Raw genomic sequence first — 21,805 nt, 5'->3', positions numbered from 1 at the left:
GCGTCTGAGAGAGTGTTGGGCCTGTCGACATGGAGGAATCTTTACCTGTCTCATTCTCTCATCTTCTGGATACTAGTATGCAGAGATTCAATGCCCCTGTCTCGATTGTATTGTCTCCTGTGTCGTGACAGGTGTGGAGCACATGATTCGCGGAATGTTTGTTAAAAAAATTGTTCAACCATAATTGTAAAAAAAACCGAGTTTTGGGAATGCCGCTGGTTGGCCGTCCATAGGGGTCGTGTTTTTTTGAAAATCATTTTTATTCGGGAGGATGTACTGTACATTAACTCTTGTTTCTGTAGCGATAAGTTCTGAGGCGAGACTCGTTACCGGATGCTTACTTTTGAGTGCAGCGGCATTCCGAGTTTGAACGTTGCTTTATCTGCAAATCTTTAAGTTGGCTGTAAAAATTATTATAAGCACCTTCTAAACAAGAGCTTCGAGCAGCACAGCCTAGGCTACGCCGGTACTTGACAAAATTTTTGTCATGATCGAAAATGTATCATTTTGAACTCGAAGTTGATCTGGAAACTGGTTTGACAGTGAACAACTGCATCGGATGAGACTAGCTAGAGTCATACTGCTGGCGAGGCGGTGAACTCAGGTAGAGTTGTGATTTGTCAATTGTGCGTTGACAGGCCTTATGGACGACATAGATGAATGAAGGGTGACATGTGTCATGACTGAACTACGTAGCGGAGCACTCATCTCTGCTTTATCTTAATTTTGACTTATTGATGTGAATCAATCAAGGTGTCTCACATCACTGTAACGCATTGTGATGCCTACAGCCTGGACATACATACTGCTACGGCAAGACACAAAGACTTGAATGGAGATCGCAGCTGAATCATAATCAGTTCTGTAAGTTTTACTGGAAAGAGCAAGCGCACCATCAACTCTTATGATGCACATCGACCTCGCGATGTAGATGAAAACACTCCAGGGTACAATTAAGGACGAATTGGATTTGACTTCTTGGTAATACAGCATGCACTACACATATATATGGTAACATGTAGGTCTCCCTTTGAGCGACCGCAGGCCTCTCCTGCTGTTCTCTGCCAATCATGAGCCTCAGCCGAGGCGATGCCTCCAGGACAAAATAACAGCAGTTGAACAAGGCTACAGTTACAGCAAAGGGAAGATCAAACACAGCGAGTGCTGTTCATTTGTCTAGAGGACGGGAACGCGGACGAGAAGGCGGAAGAGCTGATATCAGGCCCGAACTTTTGAGTCCTCAAAAATTGTTCGAGGAAATCAATCAAGCGAAGAGAAGAATTTATATATGAGAGATAAATAGATTATATAATCTTTTGCCACGGGGTGCGCTCACGTGCTTACACTCTGCACGCACGAGACGTCTTCTCATCGCTCGCAGCTGAAGTCTATTGAGATAGACGATCCCATCGACCAGACAAGATGTCGCGAGCTTCAAAACTGCATACCCTTGCCAGACTTAACGATGTTACGCTTGGTTCTTTCTCAAATGTTCCATCATCTGAGACATTAAATCATTTCGTGCGGTACCTGAGCACCTGGAGCGGTAGCGAGTACGTTTTAACACTTTTTTGAGTTCAGTCATCTAATAGTCACTTCTTCCTCACTTCTCACTGCGTGTTCTAGCAAGTTTTTTACGGTACATGTTAACTTTGGCACTATCGAAGTGTTGGCTGACCATGTATTCAACAGCTCATACAATACACACTTAAACTGATAGTGCCGTTCCTGCATTGGCGCGCACGACTTCAGCACCGTGCCGGTATCAGGAAAGATGCGAGCAGCCACACTGCCCCTTTACTAGCAAGTTTTGCCAGCATTGTTGGCGATGCTAGAATGTTGGGTAGATTTTGGGGTGAGCATATGAATACCTTCTGTTTTATGTGATGTTCTTTACGCGATTTCAGGTCTTCTGCCGATATTTCAGTGGATGATCTCCATGGAGCGCAACCCCCCGCCAACTCGTACGTTGCACACTATTGAGCGACTTCAGGGATGGTCCATGCTTGGGTTTTACCCCCTTGAACATCTTTATTACTTGCGAGCACATAATCTGATTCCCACCTCGATTCCCTCGCTTTCCGCTATACTCGGTCGCGGCTCCAAGCGCATCTCATTGAATGAGAATAAATTAGTTCTCTGGTCTTGCCGATTCTGGCTGCTCTACATCGTGCTTCAATTCGCCCACTTAAGAGAGGATAGAAAACTTCTATTGACGAGACAGAAGAATTTAAGAAAGGGGAAAGGCCTTTCTGTCGAGGATAAAGAGGACCTCCGAAAACGATGGGACTCCCTTGGGAATGAATTGGTAGCCAACGCTGCAAATTTACCCTTGGCCCTTCATTGGTTCGTCCTCCTTGTATGTACTGCATGCATACTGATCGTTTGTCAGGTCTCTGGAGAGTGGTATCTTCAAAAACGACGTGCGTTAATTTCGAGTGTGTACTTTTGTTACTGACGCATTTTGCAGATCTGGGTCACCATTTTGAGCCTCATCAATGGGCTCGCTACGTTCAGAGGCGGCTGGAGAGCAACGGCCCTGCCCTCTATCAAAGCCGCTGCATCCCCCGATTCCTCGAATACTGATACGGTGGAGGAAATCAAGTATTAGGACTGGGTCAGATTACTCACTCGCTGTGACTCACGTCACAACTGAGGCTTGATAGAATAATTGGTATTATATTCATCATTCTTTAAGAGATCTGTTCTGCAGTGCAATAACATATTGCCGTCGATAGACATTCTAGTAATGAGGTGACAGTTTAATGACCTGGTGATAGGGAAAAAAACCTTCACATCAGCAGGCCCCGGGAACAGAGGGTTTGCATGATCACAGGGACAGATTTAGACACTGTTGTGGTAACCACTTGACTATGACCGGTTAATTTTTAATCATGGAGTGAATTCAAAGTGTCTCGAATAGGAGCAGCTATCTATATTTCATCTATTCTTCGAGGATTGCCATGTGCAGGCAGTATTCTTTGAAATGCCAAGAATGCAACGTGTTTTCATTACGCAGGGTCACCGGGCGACTTCGGGTGCTTCTGCATTGTATTCGTGTTCCACGGAATTCAAAAAATCGACCATCTTCGCAATCAGTGAATGTGAGATTCAAATATCAAAACGTGCCACGCATCTATATCACCTACAAATTGGTGTCGCTTTGCGCCCATCTGTTTCCCTGGCTCTGTCTTTAGCCTTTCCTGGATGTGTAGGAGTTTGTCATAGAAGTGCTGTACCGCAGTGTCGAGACGACCTGGAGGTGCATGGAGTGGGCTGGATAAATCTATCTCATCATTGTCTGTTAACCCACGGCTTTAAGGCACATACCGATTTACGGCAGCGCTATACGCAGCACACCGCATGATTCCTGACGCAGACTTGAGACCAACGCGTCTGGATCACTTTTCTGCGAACTTACCAAACGCTCCTATCGCATCAAGTCTGTCTGCATCTTGTACACAATGAAGTTCGATACACGTGCGATGCCACTCCTCGATCTTTCCTGTCGACCTTAGTTTCTTCTCAGTTGTCCACGAGACATTCTCTATGACCTTTACGATCTGACGCGCCCGGCCATCGCTAATCAGGTCTACCCCATGCTCCGAAGATAAAGATTGGAAGAAAGGAAGAAAATATCCATATGGGTCTGCTGCTTCGGATTCTGATACATATTTCTTGTCCAAAACGTCGTGAAGTAGAGCTGCTAATTCCACGACTAGTAAATCAGGTTGCTGGGCGGAAAGAGCTCGGGCTATTGAGATGGCTGTTTTGCGCACGCGCTGTACTTTTATATACAGTATAATGATGCATGATCTGGACCGTTGAACACATGCAAATATCGAATCACTGACCATGAAAGGCGTCGTGAGATGGATCATAACGCGCCATAATTTCATTCATGAGGTTTTCAGCAGTTTTCAGAGCACCCTGCTCTTGGGCGTTAGGGTACATCGAGAGTGAGGATTCCGTGGACCGTGGTTGAAACGTTGACGTGTCTTCAAAGAACAGTAACACGTCGCTTCGGCTTTCGGAATTATCCGTTGCCCTGAAAGACTGCCACTCAATCAACAATCATATTGTTACATCGTCTTTCATAGCCATGGCCGCTCGTTTTGCGTCTCGTGCGTTAGTAATCGCTCTTTTGTTGTGTTCGGTGTGCAGTGTTGTTGTTGCTCTAGAGAATTCACAGGATTCCCTAGTTGTTCGGGTGAGCATCTTGCGTGTAACTCTCCTACGCGAACAAACGTGTCTTGTGGTGTAACAACCGCCCAGGAATCAGAAATACACGAATGTCCTTCCGTTGAGAAGCTCACTGCTCTCAAAATTGCTGTGGAGGATGAGGAATCTCCAATAATGAGACAAGTATTTGCGTGGTTGTTCCCGTTTGGTCCGGGTTGGAATTCAGGCAAGGGGTTCTCAGCATAGTGGAGTCTTCCCCTGATGCAACTTTTGCCTTACCAGTGCTTGGGACATTTTACATCAGCTCGTGCGTGTGTCTATTCGTTCCTTCATACGTTCAGGTCCCGAATCCGCTCACCTTTTACACAACGTTTCAGGGTGCCAAATTTTATTCTTGCATTTATTCCCGCGGAGATCCATCCAGACACCCTCAATACGATGACTGCTTTCGCTGTTAGTATTTGTAGTTGGCTAGACGCTGTGGGGTGAAGGCCATGCTCTTGCTCACCAGCTCCACAGACTGGAGGCCTTCTTTCTGACGTTTTTCTCCACCTTGTCCCCCATGCGTTCATGGGAGAACATCAAGATCCGGGCGCTCACTTCGTAATGGTCGAAGAGAAGAGGAATATCCTCATCGGGTACGTTTGTATGCGAAACGTACCTGCATACGCTCATTATAAACACAAGGCTAGGTATTTTTGTTGGATTTGCTACCTTTTTCGTCATGGAGAAATCATTAAGAGTGCTTGGGGGCGAGGAAGGACACAGCCATTCGCATGACCATTCTCACACCCATTCTAAAGATGCTGTCATATCTGCAGATTCTGCGCAAGCATCTGGAGCATCAACCTCCTTTTCACCTGATGGTCTTCGATTACGAGGTTCGGGGAAACAAAATGAAGTAGATCGTCAAGAACACAACGAACAAGCCCATGCGGCAACGGCACCTTCGAAGCTCTCAGCCTATCTCAACCTATTTGGTGATTTTGTCCACAACATGTGAACTCCTTTCTGATTCTTGCGTGCCTTTTTCTGATGCATCGTTTTCATCTAGCACAGATGGATTAGCGTGAGTGGCAGAATGTGCACGCGTGTTATGATTTGATAGTGGCTTACCTGCTGGCACCAGCATGGCCGCATCCTTCTATTCTTCCCCCCTCATCGGAGCGACTACTACGCTTGCATGCTTTGCCCACGAAATTCCTCATGAAATTGCGGACTATTCTATTTTGGTGCGTAGTGGATTCACCAAAAGGCAAGCTATGCAATCGCAGTTCATAACTGCCATTGGTGCATTTGTGAGTACCTACCAGTATTACCCCCCTCAGACCGAGGTCATGTGCCATTCTGATACTTCATAATAGGTTGGGTCAGTATTATTGTTAGATCCATAGCTCATTGTCGATCGCTGACCAAGCAAAACAAGTACATTCATGGGAATCGCCATCCATAATTTATCGGCGTCCGGCACCATTGCAGAGTCATTAGACCTTGCCGCAGGGGTGCGGCAAGACGCTTCCGGGATCTTGGGTACTACTGTTCAACCAGCGGATCTGGTGATTGCAATCAGTTTCTAATCAATTTCTTTTATTCACGGGATATGGCCCAGGTTATCCCTTTTGTGGCCGGTGGATTTATGTATATTGGTGCCGTCGCAGTGTTGCCTACGTGAGTGACATACTGTGATACTGCCACCTATGATTTATCGCACCATTGTTAGTCTGCTGGCGGAAAGCAAAAGCGGCGCACAAGCTCTGCGGGAGGTATGAACCTTTTTCCGAATTTTCGGATAGTTTCTGACTACGCGGCAGTTCGGTGCGATGGCCTTTGGAGTGCTTTGCATGTTCTTTGTAGCGTAAGTCCGCTGATGCAGATGTAGTGTGATTCTGAATGACTTGATTCTTAGATGGAACGAATGATTGTGCTCGCACGTTTATTAATATGGAGATTCGGAGGCTGAATCCCGGCCACAGAACTCATGTAGATATTAAATATCACGAAGGTACTACGGCGCACAGATCGTTTCAAGCTGTGACGATCAAGCGGAGATGGTGTAGACAGTCATACCATGAATATTTTTTTTATATACCATTCTTCTGATACACGATGGCAACAAGAATCTCGGAAGGTTCATTTTGAGTGAACGAAGGTGAGTAAAGGGGATCCAGGGGCGTAAGCTACGGCAATAGTGCAGCATGCCGTGTGATGCCGGCGAACGTGCGTGAATTGGTGGTACTTCCACTTTGGTACATTTTTGGAAAGTCGAGCTTCGTAATTTCATCCAGTCTCGACTCAGTTCCACTCAAAAACTTGAACTCCCTCCTTTTTTTTCTTTTCTTTAAACAGCTCTACTAGACTGCCTTTCATCCTTAGATTTTTCAACGAGCCACTCATCTGTTTAAATTTGCATCTGCTTTTCACGAGCTCTTAAGGTTCTAGGACCTCCTAGCACATTCCAGGTACAGTTGTGCTTGCTAATTCTTGACACTCGCTGTTGATAATAACTCTCATAGTTGACCGTCTCGTGACATCGCGTCAGACCATTATTCCGGCCAGAACCTTCCCATTTATACGTGGACGTGGACTGGAACTGTGTTGACAGTCAAGGTTCACACACCTCTTTGCCCCGCAACGTGATTTCCTGTTGAAAGCTGTCCGCCCGTGGAGCCAAACGAGTCAAAACATTTAGATATCACCATCCGGTGCTTTAAAGCAGACCGACAAGTTATTACTACTCTACTCTACTCCCCTCTCTTCTCTACCTACGTCATGGGCACCAAAGGTCGTGCAGTCCCTCGTGTCGTGTGCTGTGCCATTCCACTGGCTAGTACATCCGGAAAGGTCCTTGTTATAACTAGTCGCAAACGACAAGATCTATGGGTTTGTAAGTCATGTCATTTTCATGGGTTCTTATTTTTTCTTCTCTAGTAACGTGTCCCGTGATGCACTGACGCGTCTTTACTATTGTGCCCTTTTCTTATTGGTTAGAATGTTCTGCTTACATGATGTGTTTCTGCCCCCTAGTGCCTAAAGGAGGTTGGGAGTTGTCGGATGTTACTTTAGAGAGGGCAGCCTCGCGGGAAGCCTTAGAAGAAGGTCTCAACCTTTGTCCCTCTTCTGTCTGTTCATCTCCTGATGATCATCACATGCTATTTTTTTCCAAAAAAATTACCGCTTCAAAAATTCAGCGGGCGTTCGAGGCAGCATAACTCGATTTGTCACAACCATCAACTCGCCATCAACAACATATCACTTCTACGAACTTGAAGTCACGAGTCTCGACAAGGACTGGTTAGAAAGCCGGGAGCGGAAAAGAGAGTGGGTGGATTATGCCGAGGCGTTGAAACGGATCTCATGGAAGACCGAACTTGCGCAAGGACTAATGCTTTCTACGTTGGCGCCACGGCGGTAGTCGATGTTGTCCTGCTGTGCAAGCCAGCGCCACTTCAAACAGGTAACTACCGCCAATGCGGTTCATCAAGCTCAACCACGGCAATGGGTCTGACTGTCGCACAGACCGCTAATGGTTGCAAATTACCATGCTTAGAACGTCGCCGTCATCTATACTTTACTCATCCACTTTAAAGATACCACCTATCCCAGCAGTGCTCTTGTTTTCACACTTTTCGCATCACACGCACTCCACTTCATCTCGTCATTCTACGTGCATATCTTGCTATCACATGTACCCCTTATCCAACCTCGTTGGCAACGTCATCCTCGGCATACGCATCATTCGTCGTGGTAGACTTCATGTTCGCGGACTTTCGCCTAGTATTTTATCCATGCTATAGATGTAGTTACATGTTTTAGCTTTCATCAAATATCGGCGTTCAATTGTGCGTATGTGCGTTTCGTCCTGGGTGCAAACAAAATATTTCTCGGGCGGTACGTTGCCTTTTTGCTGTGCGGGACGGATCTCCGTATAATTAAATCGCCACTTACATGCTTCCACTGGCAGGTCACTGTCTTAGGGTGTCTTGGATATATGCTTTCTCTTTTCTTGGCTGTGTTGAGGAGCTTCGAATCTTCGTATATTGTCCTTCGCGGTGGGACTCTCAAGGCACATCATGCAGGATGAGAAGACCTCCCTCGATATTCGATGCTGAGCCCTGGGACACATGGTTCACATGAAACACTGCACAGCCATATGGCAATATCGTAACCTCAGGTGCACGGGACATCCATCATCTTGGCTTCAAATCTCTGTTGTCAGCTCTTTGTTCATTCACATATTCACTGAATGGGTTCGTCGAGATGATCGGGGGATCACATTGTCGACCACTGCCGTGGGTGATACCTCTCAAGGGTTCTAATATTAATGCTAATGCGAGTCTTCTTTTCAAACAGGGATACGACAGGATCAATTTTTGCAGAGGAGAAAGGTCATGGACCACGTTCTATTTCAGGGTCGCCTGCGCCAATCCCAGACCACTGCTCAGGGACCGATGAAGATGGCGTTTTAGTAAGGTCCATCTACATATGAGTTGCCACACAAAGGTCATCGATTACATCCGCCACTGTGTCATATTTTGGCCACCTCGTGGTATGGCAGTTGGCCACGCAAATATGAATTTATATTCACGCTAGTATAACCCCCCTTTTATCGGTCTCCACAAAAACTCACGCAACTGTCAGTAGTCTTTCAAATGGGGCAATATACCCGTCCATCACGAATCCCGCAGCGCGCCTCTTGCCACGAGTTCCGCGGACAAGTAGTTGGCAGCCATCATGGCTTGGTACTTATGGTGCTCATGGCACGTCGGTAGTGCGGATGTGTGGGTACATTCACGTTGGTCATCTCATTGCCATTTCGGTCGACAAATACACCATCAATCTTTTATTATTAATTGATGGTTCATCATGAAATGGCCGTACCAGGTAGGAATCAAAGTTCTCGAGCACGACGTCCTCTTAGTCGGTCCGACTCGGTCGTGTTCCATGGGCGGCCATCCTTCGTCAGTGATGGATTCTTCTATGACTATCAAGACAGCTATCGACTACGGCGTGCATGGTGGGCGTCGCTGACATAGAGGCTTCATGTCAATGAGTGATTGGTTTCTGAGTACTGATCAATTCCTTGCCTCAAGGTATCACAATAAATAATTTTTTCTTCCCTTTGCAAATGGTCCAGATTATTCGGATAATGGACGGCAAATGGCGGAACAGTTCCATATACGTTTGTATCATGTGTGCACGTTTCCTTCGCAATCGCAGCCGCCAGCGGCGCGGTCGCTGCACTTAGTCAGCCAAAGCAGGAGTATGAGATTAGTAGCGTGTTTTTTAATCATGAATTTTAAGATTCGTTTATAAGGTACAACAAGAGAGGGCTGGCTAAAACACCATGATGTAGCTGGCCAGGCTGCTGCTATTGTTTTGAGGCAATCATGATGGCCTTACGTGCAGAAGGCTTTTGTAAAAGGCCAGATTGTTTTCCGGTACCGGTGCATTCGGATATGAATCGTCGATATCTACAGTCATGTCCGTTTGGGCGCTACGTAGGCCCCCGGAAGTTCCTTGGTACTCCCGCGAAATAGTACATTTTGACATGGCCGACCGGCTATTGCGCCCTTCAGGGCAGGTCTAATATAGGTCACTTGTCAAGTGGTGAACCTTATTCCCCGACTCGAGTACACGCTCTCTCTTGACCAAACGCCTCTCCCAGCCAGACCGTCACCAGAAAAATGTACATACATTCCAATGTGCACTCCCTGGGCCCTGTGTCATGACTCATTTGTTATTATTCGTGAATGTATCGTTGTTTCTGACAACGACTAGGTGCAGCTAGTGACGATGACCGCTCAAATTTCTCGGATCGCACCACTCTTCCCTATTCGTTCTCGGTATTCTCAAGACATTCGATCACGAGATTATATTGTGGAACAGCCACTTTTGCGGGCTACACCGCCCACCCAAACCATTCAAAGCGTCTGCAGGACGCGTTGTTGAATCTAGCGTGGTGCGTTAAATTTGCGTTAGTTCTTATCAGTCGCCATAGGACCTAGGCCAGCACTAGCCTCTAGGTGCCTCAGTGCGCTCTCAGGCTCAAGTCCCCAGATAAAGGCAGAGACGCTGTTGATGCCCGTTTCGGAACAATGTGAGCATCAGTATGCCATCAACTAGTACATAACGAGCATCGGGCTTCCTGTGGTGTGTCCGACTTTGTTTTCTCTAAATGCTCTATTTATTTTCTTGGTACACCTGATGTCTATCATTTACACCGCCGAACTGCATCACCTATCTCTGCGCAACCTGTGTATTCTGAGATCCGCTCGCCGTGCATTCTCTGTGCCCTCAGATCTTGATCGTCGGTCGGAGTTCTGAGGTGTCGGCGCAGTCTGGGACGTCGTTGTAATAGCTGTTTCATGCAAAATATAGACGACGTTCCACTCCAATTCTCACCCAGACTACCCTACGAAAGCGTGAGTTAATGGAAGGACATCAACTGCATAACGTATTCAGTGTAGCACGTTTTAGATCGGTTTCCATTGCAGACAAGTCTGAATTAGCAACTGTATGACACGGTGGTTATTCCCTCAACTTCTTCACATCTCTTACTTTCTGATGGTGTATCAACAGAATGTTGCCGCGTTCAGCCATTGTGCGTCTGTGCATTGTTCTCTCTCTGTCCTATCCAAACGCTCTTTTTATCTAGGGGTGATGTTGTATTTTCATCTTACATCAATCGCTGAATCTCAACAAGGATGCCTCTGATGAAACCCGGTGCATCACTGCCGCACAAACTCCACGATGCAAATCAACTATCATGCGCTCACCACTTTGGCATCCTAATGATACCATAGCCCAAATTCCGAGAGAAAGCTGAGAGGGTGTGCATGAAGCGACAGATGGCCAATGAGACATTGAGGTACGTGATCGCAGGGAGGTATCAGTAGCCAGTGTAGGATGTGATGCTTTGTGCGAATCTGCCCTACTTCTTGACGGTTAACTTTTCTGGTTCGGCTTCATGCCGACGCAATGTACATCTATGGAGTGACCCTAGATGAGGTATTATGCTCCCCAGGGCTGTGCTGGCGAGCAAAAGGGAGTCGAGATGACAATCTTTTCGATGGTCGCAAGATGATCAGTATACATCAAAGTGATGAAGTAGTTCTCGGTTGCATTGATATACTGATGCGCCCGTAGCAAACACATCTCGATAACGACATTGGACATCAAGTGACAAGAACACGGACAGTTCTTGATATTGGCAATCTTTTGCGGTATCCGAGTGATTGTTTCGTGGAAATGTATAATGATCAACATTTACTACGAGCCACTGGATTGATTTACCTTGTTCTCATGCCAGGATATCTACTTCGGTCAATTAAAACAAGAACGGTCATCATCCCTCGGTATTGTGTTAGTGATCTAAGCACTGGGTGGTGGTATAACTAGCACGAATCCATCGTATATGTCAACCAAATTTGCCTCTCACTCACCCATTCTCTCCCAATATGACCATAGTCTCAAATGATCCCTCTTGGTGGCCGGTCATTGAAGAAAATCGTTTTTCTAGCTATTTTATAGGTTCGTGGAGAGCAGTCAAAAATTAAAGCTGACACAATCTAACCTTGGCTACGTTTTCGCAGTCGCCGCCTTTGTTGCAGTGGTGTATGACTGGGGTAAGCGTGATAATGTTAGAGGATTGCTGATATCTTACAAGTATTTTCAGCCCTTACGTTTGGACAAGAGGTATGTCGATGCTATGACTGAAGCAGCCATCTCGCTAACAATGGTCTTATAGGTTGAATTGGTCTGGGTGAGTACAGTCTCGTGTCAAGAGAACACACATGAAAGTATACTCAATTACAGAGGCAACGTTGGTCTCTGATGACATTTTTGTATCTCGCGGTATGTATCTTGTTTGTCGTGATTGTCATGCTGTACTGACTTGAAAGTATCCTAGGCGCGCTACCTCGGAATCTTATCTGCTGCGTATGTTCGGAAGGCTAAACAGTCGATGTCGTGCTGATCGTCTATCTCTTATACTCAGCCTGACCGTGCTTAGTATGTCTTCTCATTATTCACTGTCCTTTCTTCTTCTGACCAACAGCATACAGGCACTCTTCCGACCATCTCGCTGACAGATACAGTGAGTCTTCTGTACACATGCTACTATTCTACTCTGATTAACCGCGGTGCCCTGTAGCAGTGGGTGTATTTGTTTACTAACTTGCTGGTTCACTAATGATCGCCACGCTATACTGCCACAGATGTGAGTTTGTTTGGAGTGTGTGCTACTCGAGGGTCACTGACTGCATTCATCAGGCGGGATACTGTACTTCGTACAGGATTGGATAGGTGTTTTTGTATTTGCGATGCTGTGGGGTGAGCTCGGCATTTGCGAGACCTCAGTGACACTGACTTGACTGAAACATGCTGCAAGTCATCATCATCACTCGGTTGCATGCCATGTATCAAGGATCCAGAAAGATCCTGATATTTCTCATTGCCACCTTCCTGGCTGTCAACATTTTTGATGGAGTGGTCGTCATAATGTCAACGATGCATGTGTCAGGGGGTAAGCTTGATTGTGGATGAAAACAAACGTGCATGGGGCTCATCGATGATTACCAGAGCAATATATTCTCTCCGGCACTTATATGTGCCAGTTCAACTTTCCAGAAGATGCCTTACGTCTGGGTTCCATTACTTGGATACTCGCAACTGTGTGGGAGGTCCTCGCACTATGTCTCGCAGTTTGGATTGCTGTAAAACACTTCCGTGAGCTGCGACGTCATTCGGCAGGAGGCATTATCGGGGACTGTTTCTCGGTGTTGATCAAAACTCACATGGCCTACTTTGCGAGGTATGCTCGTATTGTGATCATGATTCCCTTTTTCGCTGAAGGATCGGACGTGGTAGCTTTGTTGCTGTTTCTTGCTTCACCCTCGTTATTCAGTTATCTCCAACAATGTTAGCGGTATGTCAATCTTTCCCTTACCTCAGCATGCGACCATCATTCATCATTTCTATAGGACGAATATTCCCTAGAAACTCAGACTCTTAATGGCTTTGGTCAGATTTCGACAGTCGTGCAGGCATTTGTGCTGGGACCACGGCTGATCCTTGGCGTTCGAGAATACCACGCTAAGCTCGTGGCCAACTCCGACGCAGCATCTCCTATGACTTCTATCGCTTTCCAGGAGCGCGTGCATGTATCGACTAACAGTAGTGTGTGACACACGGGAGGTCAATAGTCGTCTGCTCTGTAGGAAGCAGGGAAATTTGTGTCACGGCTTTCTCTCCATTCCAAGCCTCGTAAGAGTATTTATGTATCATGGTTAAAGTATTTGGTGTAGATTTCGATGAGACATGTGTAGTGGGTCTAGGCAATATTTTTGTCGTAGTATTTATTCGAATCATCTGCTGTATACTATGTCCTAACATTTACAATGCTTCAACCAATATGCTGGATATGCCTACTGTTCTAGCTCAGGAAAGCAGTGTGCTGAATGGAAAGGTCGAGGAACGGGATATGCTCTTAGGACCCGTTAATAGGCAAACCGATCTGCATCTATTACCAATGAATTACACTAGTCTGGTGTTCTGCGCTCATTCTGGTCTATTGGCAAGGTCCCAAGCTGCAGACAAAGTGCTCCACCTGCTCCAGTCAACTACGTCGTCTTCACAAGACTCGCTCGTCCAAGCAGACTCCTTCCCCCATGCATTGCCGTCTTTTCTTCAGGTCCCACGATTTCAAAAAATCAACGCCATAGTCTGAAGAATACGGATCACTTCCCCAGTCGAGTCCCGGGTCGTCATCAGAACGATATCCTTCCGATTGCAGGACCTCCTCAAACAAATCATCCGCCGGTTCTTCTTGAGCCCATTCAAAAATCCTCTTCTTCCTTGCAAGCCCGCCTCCACCTAGCAGCGCCCGCCAATCTCCCCTTCTCTGGCCCTTGCTTCTTTGAAGATCAAACTTCGCACTTGCCTCAATAGCCTGGATCAGAACTTCGAACCACCCGCCACACATCGCTCCGATCTCCTCTATAAACCAGGATTTCCTCTAATCGCAGCTCAGGCCTCGTCCCATTCTTCGAACTTGTTCGATACGGCCTTGGCGATCTCCTCGACCGACCCTCGTTTTCTTGTGCGAACATGCGCGTCGTAGTGGTGTTTTCAATAGACGATTTTTGACCTTTCTTTCACCTGGGTGCTCTTTTCTTCGCGCGTCATAGTCAAAGCTTCGATTTCAAGACGTTTAAACACAGCAACCTGGCTCGTACCCCCGAGTTCTTCATTTCGGCCCCACCTATCTTTCTGCTGCGCACGGCCAATAGTCGTCGTATCCCCATTCCTGCGCGATGCCTGCACCACTCCTGGAACTCCTCGACTGTCCATTCGAATTTGTGGTCGTGGTGCCTAAACACCCTGTCTGTGCGTTTCGTAGGATCGGGGAAGCCAGTGGCGGTGTTCGTCAAGCCAGGAGGGCTAAAATGCGCGTTGAAGCCGTACGAAGGGGTTGTCACGAGGAGCGAGGGTGGTAAACGCCCAAGATCGTGGGGGCGAAGTGAGTGGGAATTGCTTCGGGGAGGTGTTCGACGCTTGAGATGAAGGTCCTAGAAGTAAAAAAACGGTGATAGCACAGAATAGAATAGACACACCTCCGTTACAACAATACAAATACGTCCTGCATTAATAATAGCTAGGTTGAAGATCTCGAGCCCGCCGTTTACTTCCAGTGGTTCCCATCGAGCGTATGATGCGTTTGCAGCAGCGGGGAAGGTGTCTTCGATCGCGTACGCAAGCGTATCAGATGAGATATCGAGGATGGTGATGTGCATTCAGTGAAGGTCGGGATCATCCGAATCAAGCGCGGTCGAACTTCGTCGCGTCGCTAGTAGATGTCAATATGCCAGGGTTGGAAAGGGCAATGCAAAGTGCAAGTTGGCAGAGAACTGGAGCTGAACCTGTCCGCGCACGATGTCTACGATCTGGGTAGGAGATGATACTGATTGCTGAAAATGATTTGAGGCTGACGAATGACTCACCTAGTTCGGCGACCTGCTCAGTGAGGATGTTTAGGACTCATATTCTTCTAATATGGAGATAGTGTGAGTGGCAAAGCTCTCGCTCATCGGTGATGAGTGCTTTTGTAGTCTTTGAAAACATGATTCGCATGCAAGAAGTCCTAGTCATTACATATGTTGAAACGACGATTTCCTATGTGTGTTGACTCAACAGGAAACAGTTCAGCGCAGAGTCCAGACCTAGTCTCTGCCAAGTCTCTTGCCATACATAGGCCACCGGAAGCTCGCGCTGCGATTATATTCTTCAGGGTAGGTCTATAGTAAATGTAAGTGGACAATAGGCTCGTGCACTAGACTGGTCACGAGTCTAAGTGGACAAGTCGATGTCGTGCTTGTGTAACAGATCTGAGTCCAAACATTGTTTCTCACAGCGACTATCGATGACAACCACTTAAGTTTCTTGAATCGCACCAACTCTCAAGACATTCAATCATGATGTTATCATATTGCAGGCAAGCACTTTCGTGGGCTACTACAACGCTCACTCAACCCATTCAAAGCGTCTGTGGGATACGTTGTTGAATATAGCGCGGTGCGTCAATTTTCATCAGTCACCCTACATAGGCCAACACTACGCCTCTACTAGACTCAAGTCCTTGGAGGAAGGAAGCAAGGCAGCGAGGATGCTGATGTTCGTTTCGGAACAATGCGAGCATCAACTACAAAATGACCTTCGGGCTTCCTGTGGTGTGTCCGACTTTGTTTTCTCTCCTGTTTTCGTTAATTTCTTATCCTGGTGCGCCTACCGAAAAGGGATGTTCATTATGTGTTGATTATCAGTAGGAGTTCTGGTTTACGCTAAATATAGACAGCATTCCTACCCTCAACAAGGATGTCTCTGATGAGACCTGGTGCCCACGATGCAAATCAACTCCCATGTGCTCACCATTTTGGCATCCTAATGATACGATAGCAGCTGAGAAGGTGTCCATGAAGAGACAGGCCGACGCAATGTACATCTATGGAGTGACCCTAGATGAGGTGTTATGCTCCCCGGGGCTGTGCTGGCGAGCCAAAGGGAGTCAAGATGTCAATCTTTTTGATGGTCGCAAGATGATCAGTACGCAATGAAGTTGCATTGATGGACTAATGCGTGTGTAGCAAAAATATCTCGATATCTAAGCGCTGGATGGTGGTATAACTAGCACGAATGCCATTGTCATATGTCAACCAAATTTGCCTCTTACTCACCCATTCCCTCCCAATATGACCATAGTCTCAAATGATCCCTCTTGGTGGCCGGTCATCGATGCAATTCGGTTTTCTAGCTATTTTGGAGGTTCATGCAGAGCAGTCAAATATTAAGCTGACACAATCTAACCTTGGCTACGTTTTCGCAGTTGCCGCCTTTGTTGGAGTGACGTATGACTGGGGTGAGCGTGATAATATTATGGGACTGCTGATATCTTACAAGAATCTTCAGCCCTTACATTTGGACAAGAGGTAAGTCGATGCTATGACTGAAGCGGCCATCTCGCTAACAATGTTCTTATAGGTTGAATTGGTCTGGGTGAGTAGAATCTGATGTCAAGGGAACACATGAAAATACACTCGATTACAGAGGCAACGTTGGTCTCTGATGTCATTTTTGTATCTTGGTGTATGTGTCTTATTTGCCGTAATTGTCATGCTGTACTGACTCGAAAGTATCCCAGGCACGCTACCTTGGAATCTTTTATGCTGCGTATGTTCGGAAGGCTAAACAGTCGATGTCGTGCTGATCGTCTATCTCTCATACTCAGCCTGAACATGCTTAGTATGTCTTCTCATTATTCACTGTCCTTTTTTCTTCTGACCAACAGGATACAGGCACTCTTCCGACCATCTCGCTGACAGATACAGTGAGTCTTCTGTACACATGCTACTATTCTACTCCAATTAACCGCGGTGCCCTGTAGCAGTGGGTGTATTGGTTTTCTAAATTGCTGGTTCACTAATGATCGCCACGCTATACTGCCACAGATGTGAGTTTGTTTGCTCGGAGTGTGTGTGTGCTACCCGAGGGTCACTGACTGCATTCATCAGGCGGGATACTGTACTTCGTACAGGATTGGATAGGTGTTTTTGTATTTGCGATGCTGTGGGGTGAGCTCGGCACTTGCGAGACCTCATTGATACTGACTTGACTGAAACATGCTGCAAGTCATCATGATCACTCGGTTGTATGCTATGTATCAAGGATCTAGAAGGATCCTGATATTTCTTATTGTCACCTTCCTGGCTATCAACGCTTTTGACGGAGTGGCCGCTATGATATTTGTGACACATATTTCAGGAAGTATGCTTGATTGTCGATGGAAACAAACGTGCATGGGGCTCATTGATGAATACCAGAGGAATATATTCTCTCCGACACTTACATGTGCCAGACTAGCTTTGCGCAAGAAGTCTTACTTCTGGATTCCATTGCTTGGATACTTGCAACTGTGTGGGAGGTCCTCGCACTATGTCTCGCAGTTTGGATTGCTGTAAAACACTTCCGTGAGCTGCGACGTCATTCAACAGGAGGGATTATCGGGGACTTTTTTTCGGTGTTGATCAAAACTCACATGGCATACTTCGCGAGGTGAGCTCATGTCGTGATTGTGGTTGCCATTTTCGCTGAAGAATCGGACGTGGTAGCTTTGTCGCTGTTTCTTGCTTCACCTTCGTTGTTGATTTATCTCCAGCGATCTCAACGGTATGTACATCTTTCCCTTACCTCAGCATACGACCATGATTCATCATTTCTGTAGAACGCAGATTCCCTCGAATCTCAGACTTTTTATGGCTTGCTTCAGATTTCGACAGTCGTGCAGGCGTTTGTGCTTGGACCACGCTTGATCCTTGGCATTCGAGAATACCACGCTAAGCTCGTGGCCAACGCCGACGCAGCATCTGGTATGACCTCAATCGCTTTCCAGGAGCGCGTGCATATATCGACTAGCAGTAGTGTGTGACGCACGAGAGGTTAATAGTTGTCTGGTGCTCTATGGGAAGTAGGGAAATTTGTGTCGCGGTTTTGTCTCCATTCCAAACCTCGTTGCAGTATTTATGGTCAAAGTCTTTGATGTAGATTTCGGTGAGACATGTGTAGTGGGTCTAGGCAATATTTTTGTTGTAGTATTTATTCGAATCATCTGCTGTATATTAGGTCCTGGCATTTTCAATATTTCAACCATATCTTGGATATTTTTACCGTGTTAGCTCAGGAAAGCGGTGTGCTGAATGGAAAGGTCGAGGAACGAGAAATGCCCTAAGGCGCCGTTAGTAGGCAAACCGATCTGCATCTATTACTGACGAATATCAAGGACCCAGACAAAGAGTTCCACCGCTTCAGTCAACTACGTCGTCTTCACAAGACTCGCACGTCCAAGCAGACTCCTTCCCTGTCGTCTTTCCTCATGTCCCACAAAAGATCAACGCCAGAGTCTGAAGAGTACAGACCACTTCCACAGTGGAATCCCAGGTCATCATCAGAACGATATTCTTTTGATTGCACGACTTCCCCAAACAAATCATTAGCCGGTTCTTCTGGAGCCCCACTCTGATGTCCTCTTCTTCAGCCTCGTCCCATTCTTCGAACTTGTCCGATACAGCGTTGGCGATCTCCTCGACCGACCCTCGGTTTCTTGTGCGAACATGCACGTCGTCGTGGTGTGTTTTCAATAGACGATGCTTTTTGACCTTTCTTTCATCTGGGTGCTCTTTTCTTCGCGCGTCGTAGCCCAAGCTTCGCCTTCAAGATGCTTAAACACAGCAACCTGGTTCGGACCCACAAGTTCTTCATTCCGGCCCCACCTATCTTTCCCATGTGCACGGCCAGTAGTCGTCGTATCCACGTCGTATCCCCATTCCTGCGCGATGCCTGCGCACCACTCCTGGAACTCCTCGACTGTCCATTCAAATTGGTGGTCGTGCCTAAACACCCTATCTGTGCGTTTCGTAGGATCTGGGAAGCCAGTGGTGGTGTTCGTCAAGCCAGGAGGGCTAAACACGCGTCGAAGCCGTAAGAAGGGGTCGTCACGAGGAGCAAGCTAGGGTGGTAAACGCCCAAGATCGTGGGGGCGAAGTGGGTGATAATTACTTTTGGGAGGTGTTCAACGCATGAAATGAAGGTCTTAGAAGAAAAAAAACGATGATAGCACAGAATAGAATAGATATGCACCTCTGTTGCGACGATACGTTCTGCATTGACAGAAGCTGGGTTGAGGATGTCGAGCCTGCCGTTTACTTCGAGGGGTTCCCATCGAACGTATGATGCGTTTGCAACAGCGAGGAAGGCGTTCTCGGTCACGGATGCAAGTGCGTGAAATGAGATATCGAGGCTGGTGATGTGCATTCAGTGGTGATCATCCGAATCGAGTGCGGTCAAAGTCGCATCGCTACTAGTAGATGTCAATATGCCAGGGTTGGAAAAAGCAAGGCAAAGTGGAAGTTGGGAGAGACTTGTAGGCTCGTGACCAGCCTGGCGTAAGACGCACGTAGGCAGAATGGTTACGAGTCTAAGAGACTTGGAGCTGGACCTTCCCTACAATCTGGGTAGGAGATGATGCTGATTCAAGTTACTCAAAATGATTTGAGGCTGACGAATGACTGACCTCCGAGTTGGCGACCTGCTCAGTGAGGGACTTCCAGGACTCGTAGTATTCTTCTAATATGGAGATAGTGTGAGGGGAAAACGTCGCTCTCACTCATGGGTGATGAGCATTGTTTGAGTCTTTGAAAACACGATTCGCATGTTCCGAGTTAATTATCCATAATGTATCATTGTTTCTCACAGCGACTCGCTAGTAGCGATGACAACCACTTGGATCGCACCAACCTTTTCCATCGTTCTCCCGTACTCTCAAGACATCTGATCATGAGATTATATTGCGGGCTACAATGCTCAAATATTCAACCCATTCAAAGCGTCTGCGGGATACGTTGCGTCAGTCGCCCTACATAGGCCAACACTACGCCTCTACTGCGCTCCTAGACAAAAGTCCCCAGAGGAAGGAAGCAATGGAACAATGCGAGCATCATCAACTACAAAACGATCATCGGGCTTCTTGCATCGCGGTGCATCATGTGTTGATTATCAGTAGGAGTTCCGTGGCTGGTTTACGCTAAATATAGACAGCATTCCTACCCTCAACAAGGATGTCTCTGATGAGACCTGGTGCCCACGATGCAAATCAACTCCCATGTGCTCACCATTTTGGCATCCTAATGATACGATAGCAGCTGAGAAGGTGTCCATGAAGAGACAGGCCGACGCAATGTACATCTATGGAGTGACCCTAGATGAGGTGTTATGCTCCCCGGGGCTGTGCTGGCGAGCCAAAGGGAGTCAAGATGACAATCTTTTCGATGGTAACAAGATGATCAGTGTCCATCAAACTAATGAAGAAGTCCTTGATGCACCTGTAGCAAAAACATCTCGATAACAACATTGGAAATTAGGTGACAAGACCACGGGCAGTTCTTGATGTTGCTCAATCTTTTGCAGTATTCGATCGTTTCTTTCGTGCAAATGTACAACGATCAACATCTCTGGATTGTTTTCATGCCAGGATATCTACTTCGGTCAATTAAAACAAGAACGGTCATCATCCCTCGGTATTGTGTTGGTGATCTAAGCGCTGGGTGGTGGTATAACTAGCACGAATGCCATCGTCATATGTCAACCAAATTTGCCTCTCACTCACCCATTCCCTCCCAATATGACCATAGTCTCAAATGATCCCTCTTGGTGGCTGGCCATCGATGCAATTCGGTTTTCTAGCTATTTTGGAGGTTCATGCAGAGCAGTCAAATATTAAGCTGACACAATCTAACCTTGGCTACATTTTCGCAGTTGCTGCCTTTGTTGGCGTGGTGTATGACTGGGGTGAGCGTGATAAAATTAAGGGACTGCTGATATCTTACAAGTATTTTCAGCCCTTACATTTGGACAAGAGGTATGTCGATGCTATGACTGAAGCAGCCATCTCGCTAACAATGGTCTTATAGGTCGAATTGGTCTGGGTGAGTACAGTCTCATGTCAAGGGAACACACATGAAAGTACACTCAATTACAGATGCAACGTTGGTCTCTGATGACGTTCCTGTATCTCGGCGTATGTATCTTGTTTGTCGTGATTGCCATGCTGTACTGACTTGAAAGTATCCTAGGTGCGCTACCTCGGAATCTTATTTGCTGCGTATGTTCGGAAGGCTAAACAGTCGATGTCGTGCTGATCGTCTATCTCTCATACTCAGCCTGAGCATGTTTTGTATGTCTTCTCGTTATTCACTGTCCTTTCTTCTTCTGACCAACAGCATACAGTCAGTCTTCCGACCATCTTGGTGACAGATACAGTGAGTCTTCTGTACACATGCTACTATTCTCCTCCGATTAATCGCGGTGCCCTGTAGCAGTGGGTGTATTGGTTTACTAACTTGCTGGTTCGCTAATGATCGCCACGCTATACTGCCACAGATGTGAGTCTGTCTGCATTGTGTGCTACCCGAGGCTGGCCATTGACTGCATTCATCAGGTCGGATTACGTACCTCGTACAGGATTGGATCAATGTTTTGGTAATGGCGATGCTGTGGGGTGAGCTCGGCATTTGCGAGA

General features: G+C 46.8%; 10 protein-coding genes across 10 annotated transcripts; 6 read left to right on the top strand and 4 right to left on the bottom strand.

Moving 5' to 3' along the window:
- The first annotated feature begins 1,361 nt into the window (after window positions 1–1,361).
- On the top strand, window positions 1,362–2,962 carry EDB93DRAFT_1186357 (uncharacterized protein). The gene is made up of 6 exons (XM_041450815.1): window positions 1,362–1,553; window positions 1,627–1,639; window positions 1,693–1,855; window positions 1,908–2,346; window positions 2,393–2,423; window positions 2,471–2,962. Exons 1-6 carry the CDS (start codon window positions 1,423–1,425, stop codon window positions 2,609–2,611), a joined length of 918 nt encoding a protein of 305 aa, XP_041301120.1. The 5' UTR covers window positions 1,362–1,422; the 3' UTR covers window positions 2,612–2,962.
- On the bottom strand, window positions 2,882–4,016 carry EDB93DRAFT_1186351 (uncharacterized protein). Its single transcript, XM_041450814.1, has 5 exons — window positions 3,855–4,016; window positions 3,422–3,787; window positions 3,331–3,370; window positions 3,150–3,276; window positions 2,882–3,087 (listed from the first exon to the last, which is right to left on the bottom strand). The coding sequence occupies exons 1-5, from the start codon at window positions 3,952–3,954 to the stop codon at window positions 3,022–3,024; spliced, it is 699 nt and encodes a 232-aa protein (XP_041301119.1). The 5' UTR covers window positions 3,955–4,016; the 3' UTR covers window positions 2,882–3,021.
- On the top strand, window positions 4,017–6,315 carry EDB93DRAFT_1186343 (ZIP-like iron-zinc transporter). Its single transcript, XM_041450813.1, has 10 exons — window positions 4,017–4,210; window positions 4,276–4,415; window positions 4,560–4,635; window positions 4,702–4,820; window positions 4,870–5,181; window positions 5,291–5,494; window positions 5,609–5,751; window positions 5,935–5,945; window positions 5,994–6,037; window positions 6,089–6,315. Exons 1-10 carry the CDS (start codon window positions 4,103–4,105, stop codon window positions 6,099–6,101), a joined length of 1,170 nt encoding a protein of 389 aa, XP_041301118.1. The 5' UTR covers window positions 4,017–4,102; the 3' UTR covers window positions 6,102–6,315.
- Window positions 6,316–7,039: 724 nt separating this feature from the next.
- EDB93DRAFT_1186337 (uncharacterized protein) lies at window positions 7,040–8,072 on the top strand. Its single transcript, XM_041450812.1, has 4 exons — window positions 7,040–7,062; window positions 7,111–7,278; window positions 7,371–7,636; window positions 7,699–8,072. Exons 2-3 carry the CDS (start codon window positions 7,185–7,187, stop codon window positions 7,592–7,594), a joined length of 318 nt encoding a protein of 105 aa, XP_041301117.1. The 5' UTR covers window positions 7,040–7,062; window positions 7,111–7,184; the 3' UTR covers window positions 7,595–7,636; window positions 7,699–8,072.
- A 3,567-nt stretch (window positions 8,073–11,639) lies between these two features.
- On the top strand, window positions 11,640–13,367 carry EDB93DRAFT_1256912 (uncharacterized protein; the record flags this gene model as incomplete). The annotated part of the gene is made up of 13 exons (XM_041454021.1): window positions 11,640–11,712; window positions 11,775–11,807; window positions 11,858–11,877; window positions 11,930–11,944; window positions 11,998–12,036; window positions 12,092–12,120; window positions 12,179–12,192; window positions 12,246–12,277; window positions 12,477–12,513; window positions 12,572–12,706; window positions 12,763–12,994; window positions 13,051–13,108; window positions 13,164–13,367. 13 exons carry the CDS (start codon window positions 11,640–11,642, stop codon window positions 13,365–13,367), a joined length of 921 nt encoding a protein of 306 aa, XP_041301116.1.
- Window positions 13,368–13,724: 357 nt separating this feature from the next.
- Window positions 13,725–14,975, bottom strand: EDB93DRAFT_1340943 (uncharacterized protein; the record flags this gene model as incomplete). The annotated part of the gene is made up of 3 exons (XM_041455465.1): window positions 13,725–14,197; window positions 14,418–14,750; window positions 14,796–14,975. 3 exons carry the CDS (start codon window positions 14,973–14,975, stop codon window positions 13,814–13,816), a joined length of 897 nt encoding a protein of 298 aa, XP_041301115.1. The 3' UTR covers window positions 13,725–13,813.
- A 1,468-nt stretch (window positions 14,976–16,443) lies between these two features.
- Window positions 16,444–18,160, top strand: EDB93DRAFT_1256910 (uncharacterized protein; the record flags this gene model as incomplete). Its single annotated transcript, XM_041454020.1, has 12 exons — window positions 16,444–16,594; window positions 16,636–16,664; window positions 16,717–16,731; window positions 16,783–16,821; window positions 16,877–16,905; window positions 16,964–16,977; window positions 17,024–17,062; window positions 17,247–17,306; window positions 17,365–17,499; window positions 17,556–17,787; window positions 17,844–17,901; window positions 17,957–18,160. 12 exons carry the CDS (start codon window positions 16,444–16,446, stop codon window positions 18,158–18,160), a joined length of 1,005 nt encoding a protein of 334 aa, XP_041301114.1.
- A 180-nt stretch (window positions 18,161–18,340) lies between these two features.
- EDB93DRAFT_1332630 (uncharacterized protein) lies at window positions 18,341–19,542 on the bottom strand (the record flags this gene model as incomplete). Its single annotated transcript, XM_041455254.1, has 4 exons — window positions 18,341–18,456; window positions 18,502–18,831; window positions 18,888–19,237; window positions 19,288–19,542. The coding sequence occupies 3 exons, from the start codon at window positions 19,540–19,542 to the stop codon at window positions 18,603–18,605; spliced, it is 834 nt and encodes a 277-aa protein (XP_041301113.1). The 3' UTR covers window positions 18,341–18,456; window positions 18,502–18,602.
- Window positions 19,543–20,159: 617 nt separating this feature from the next.
- On the bottom strand, window positions 20,160–20,489 carry EDB93DRAFT_1186252 (uncharacterized protein). The gene is made up of 2 exons (XM_041450811.1): window positions 20,322–20,489; window positions 20,160–20,264 (listed from the first exon to the last, which is right to left on the bottom strand). Exons 1-2 carry the CDS (start codon window positions 20,470–20,472, stop codon window positions 20,167–20,169), a joined length of 249 nt encoding a protein of 82 aa, XP_041301112.1. The 5' UTR covers window positions 20,473–20,489; the 3' UTR covers window positions 20,160–20,166.
- A 435-nt stretch (window positions 20,490–20,924) lies between these two features.
- EDB93DRAFT_1256908 (uncharacterized protein) lies at window positions 20,925–21,602 on the top strand (the record flags this gene model as incomplete). Its single annotated transcript, XM_041454019.1, has 7 exons — window positions 20,925–21,075; window positions 21,126–21,145; window positions 21,198–21,212; window positions 21,266–21,304; window positions 21,360–21,388; window positions 21,447–21,460; window positions 21,514–21,602. The coding sequence occupies 7 exons, from the start codon at window positions 20,925–20,927 to the stop codon at window positions 21,600–21,602; spliced, it is 357 nt and encodes a 118-aa protein (XP_041301111.1).
- Between the last annotated feature and the right edge of the window lie 203 nt (window positions 21,603–21,805).

This window comes from Suillus bovinus (assembly GCF_016758785.1).
Source record: "Suillus bovinus strain UH-Sbo-P2 chromosome Unknown EDB93scaffold_144, whole genome shotgun sequence".
Classification (NCBI taxonomy): Eukaryota; Fungi; Basidiomycota; class Agaricomycetes; order Boletales; family Suillaceae; genus Suillus; species Suillus bovinus.
Note: the sequence above shows the minus strand (reverse complement) of the source record. Positions and strands in the feature narration are given on the sequence as shown.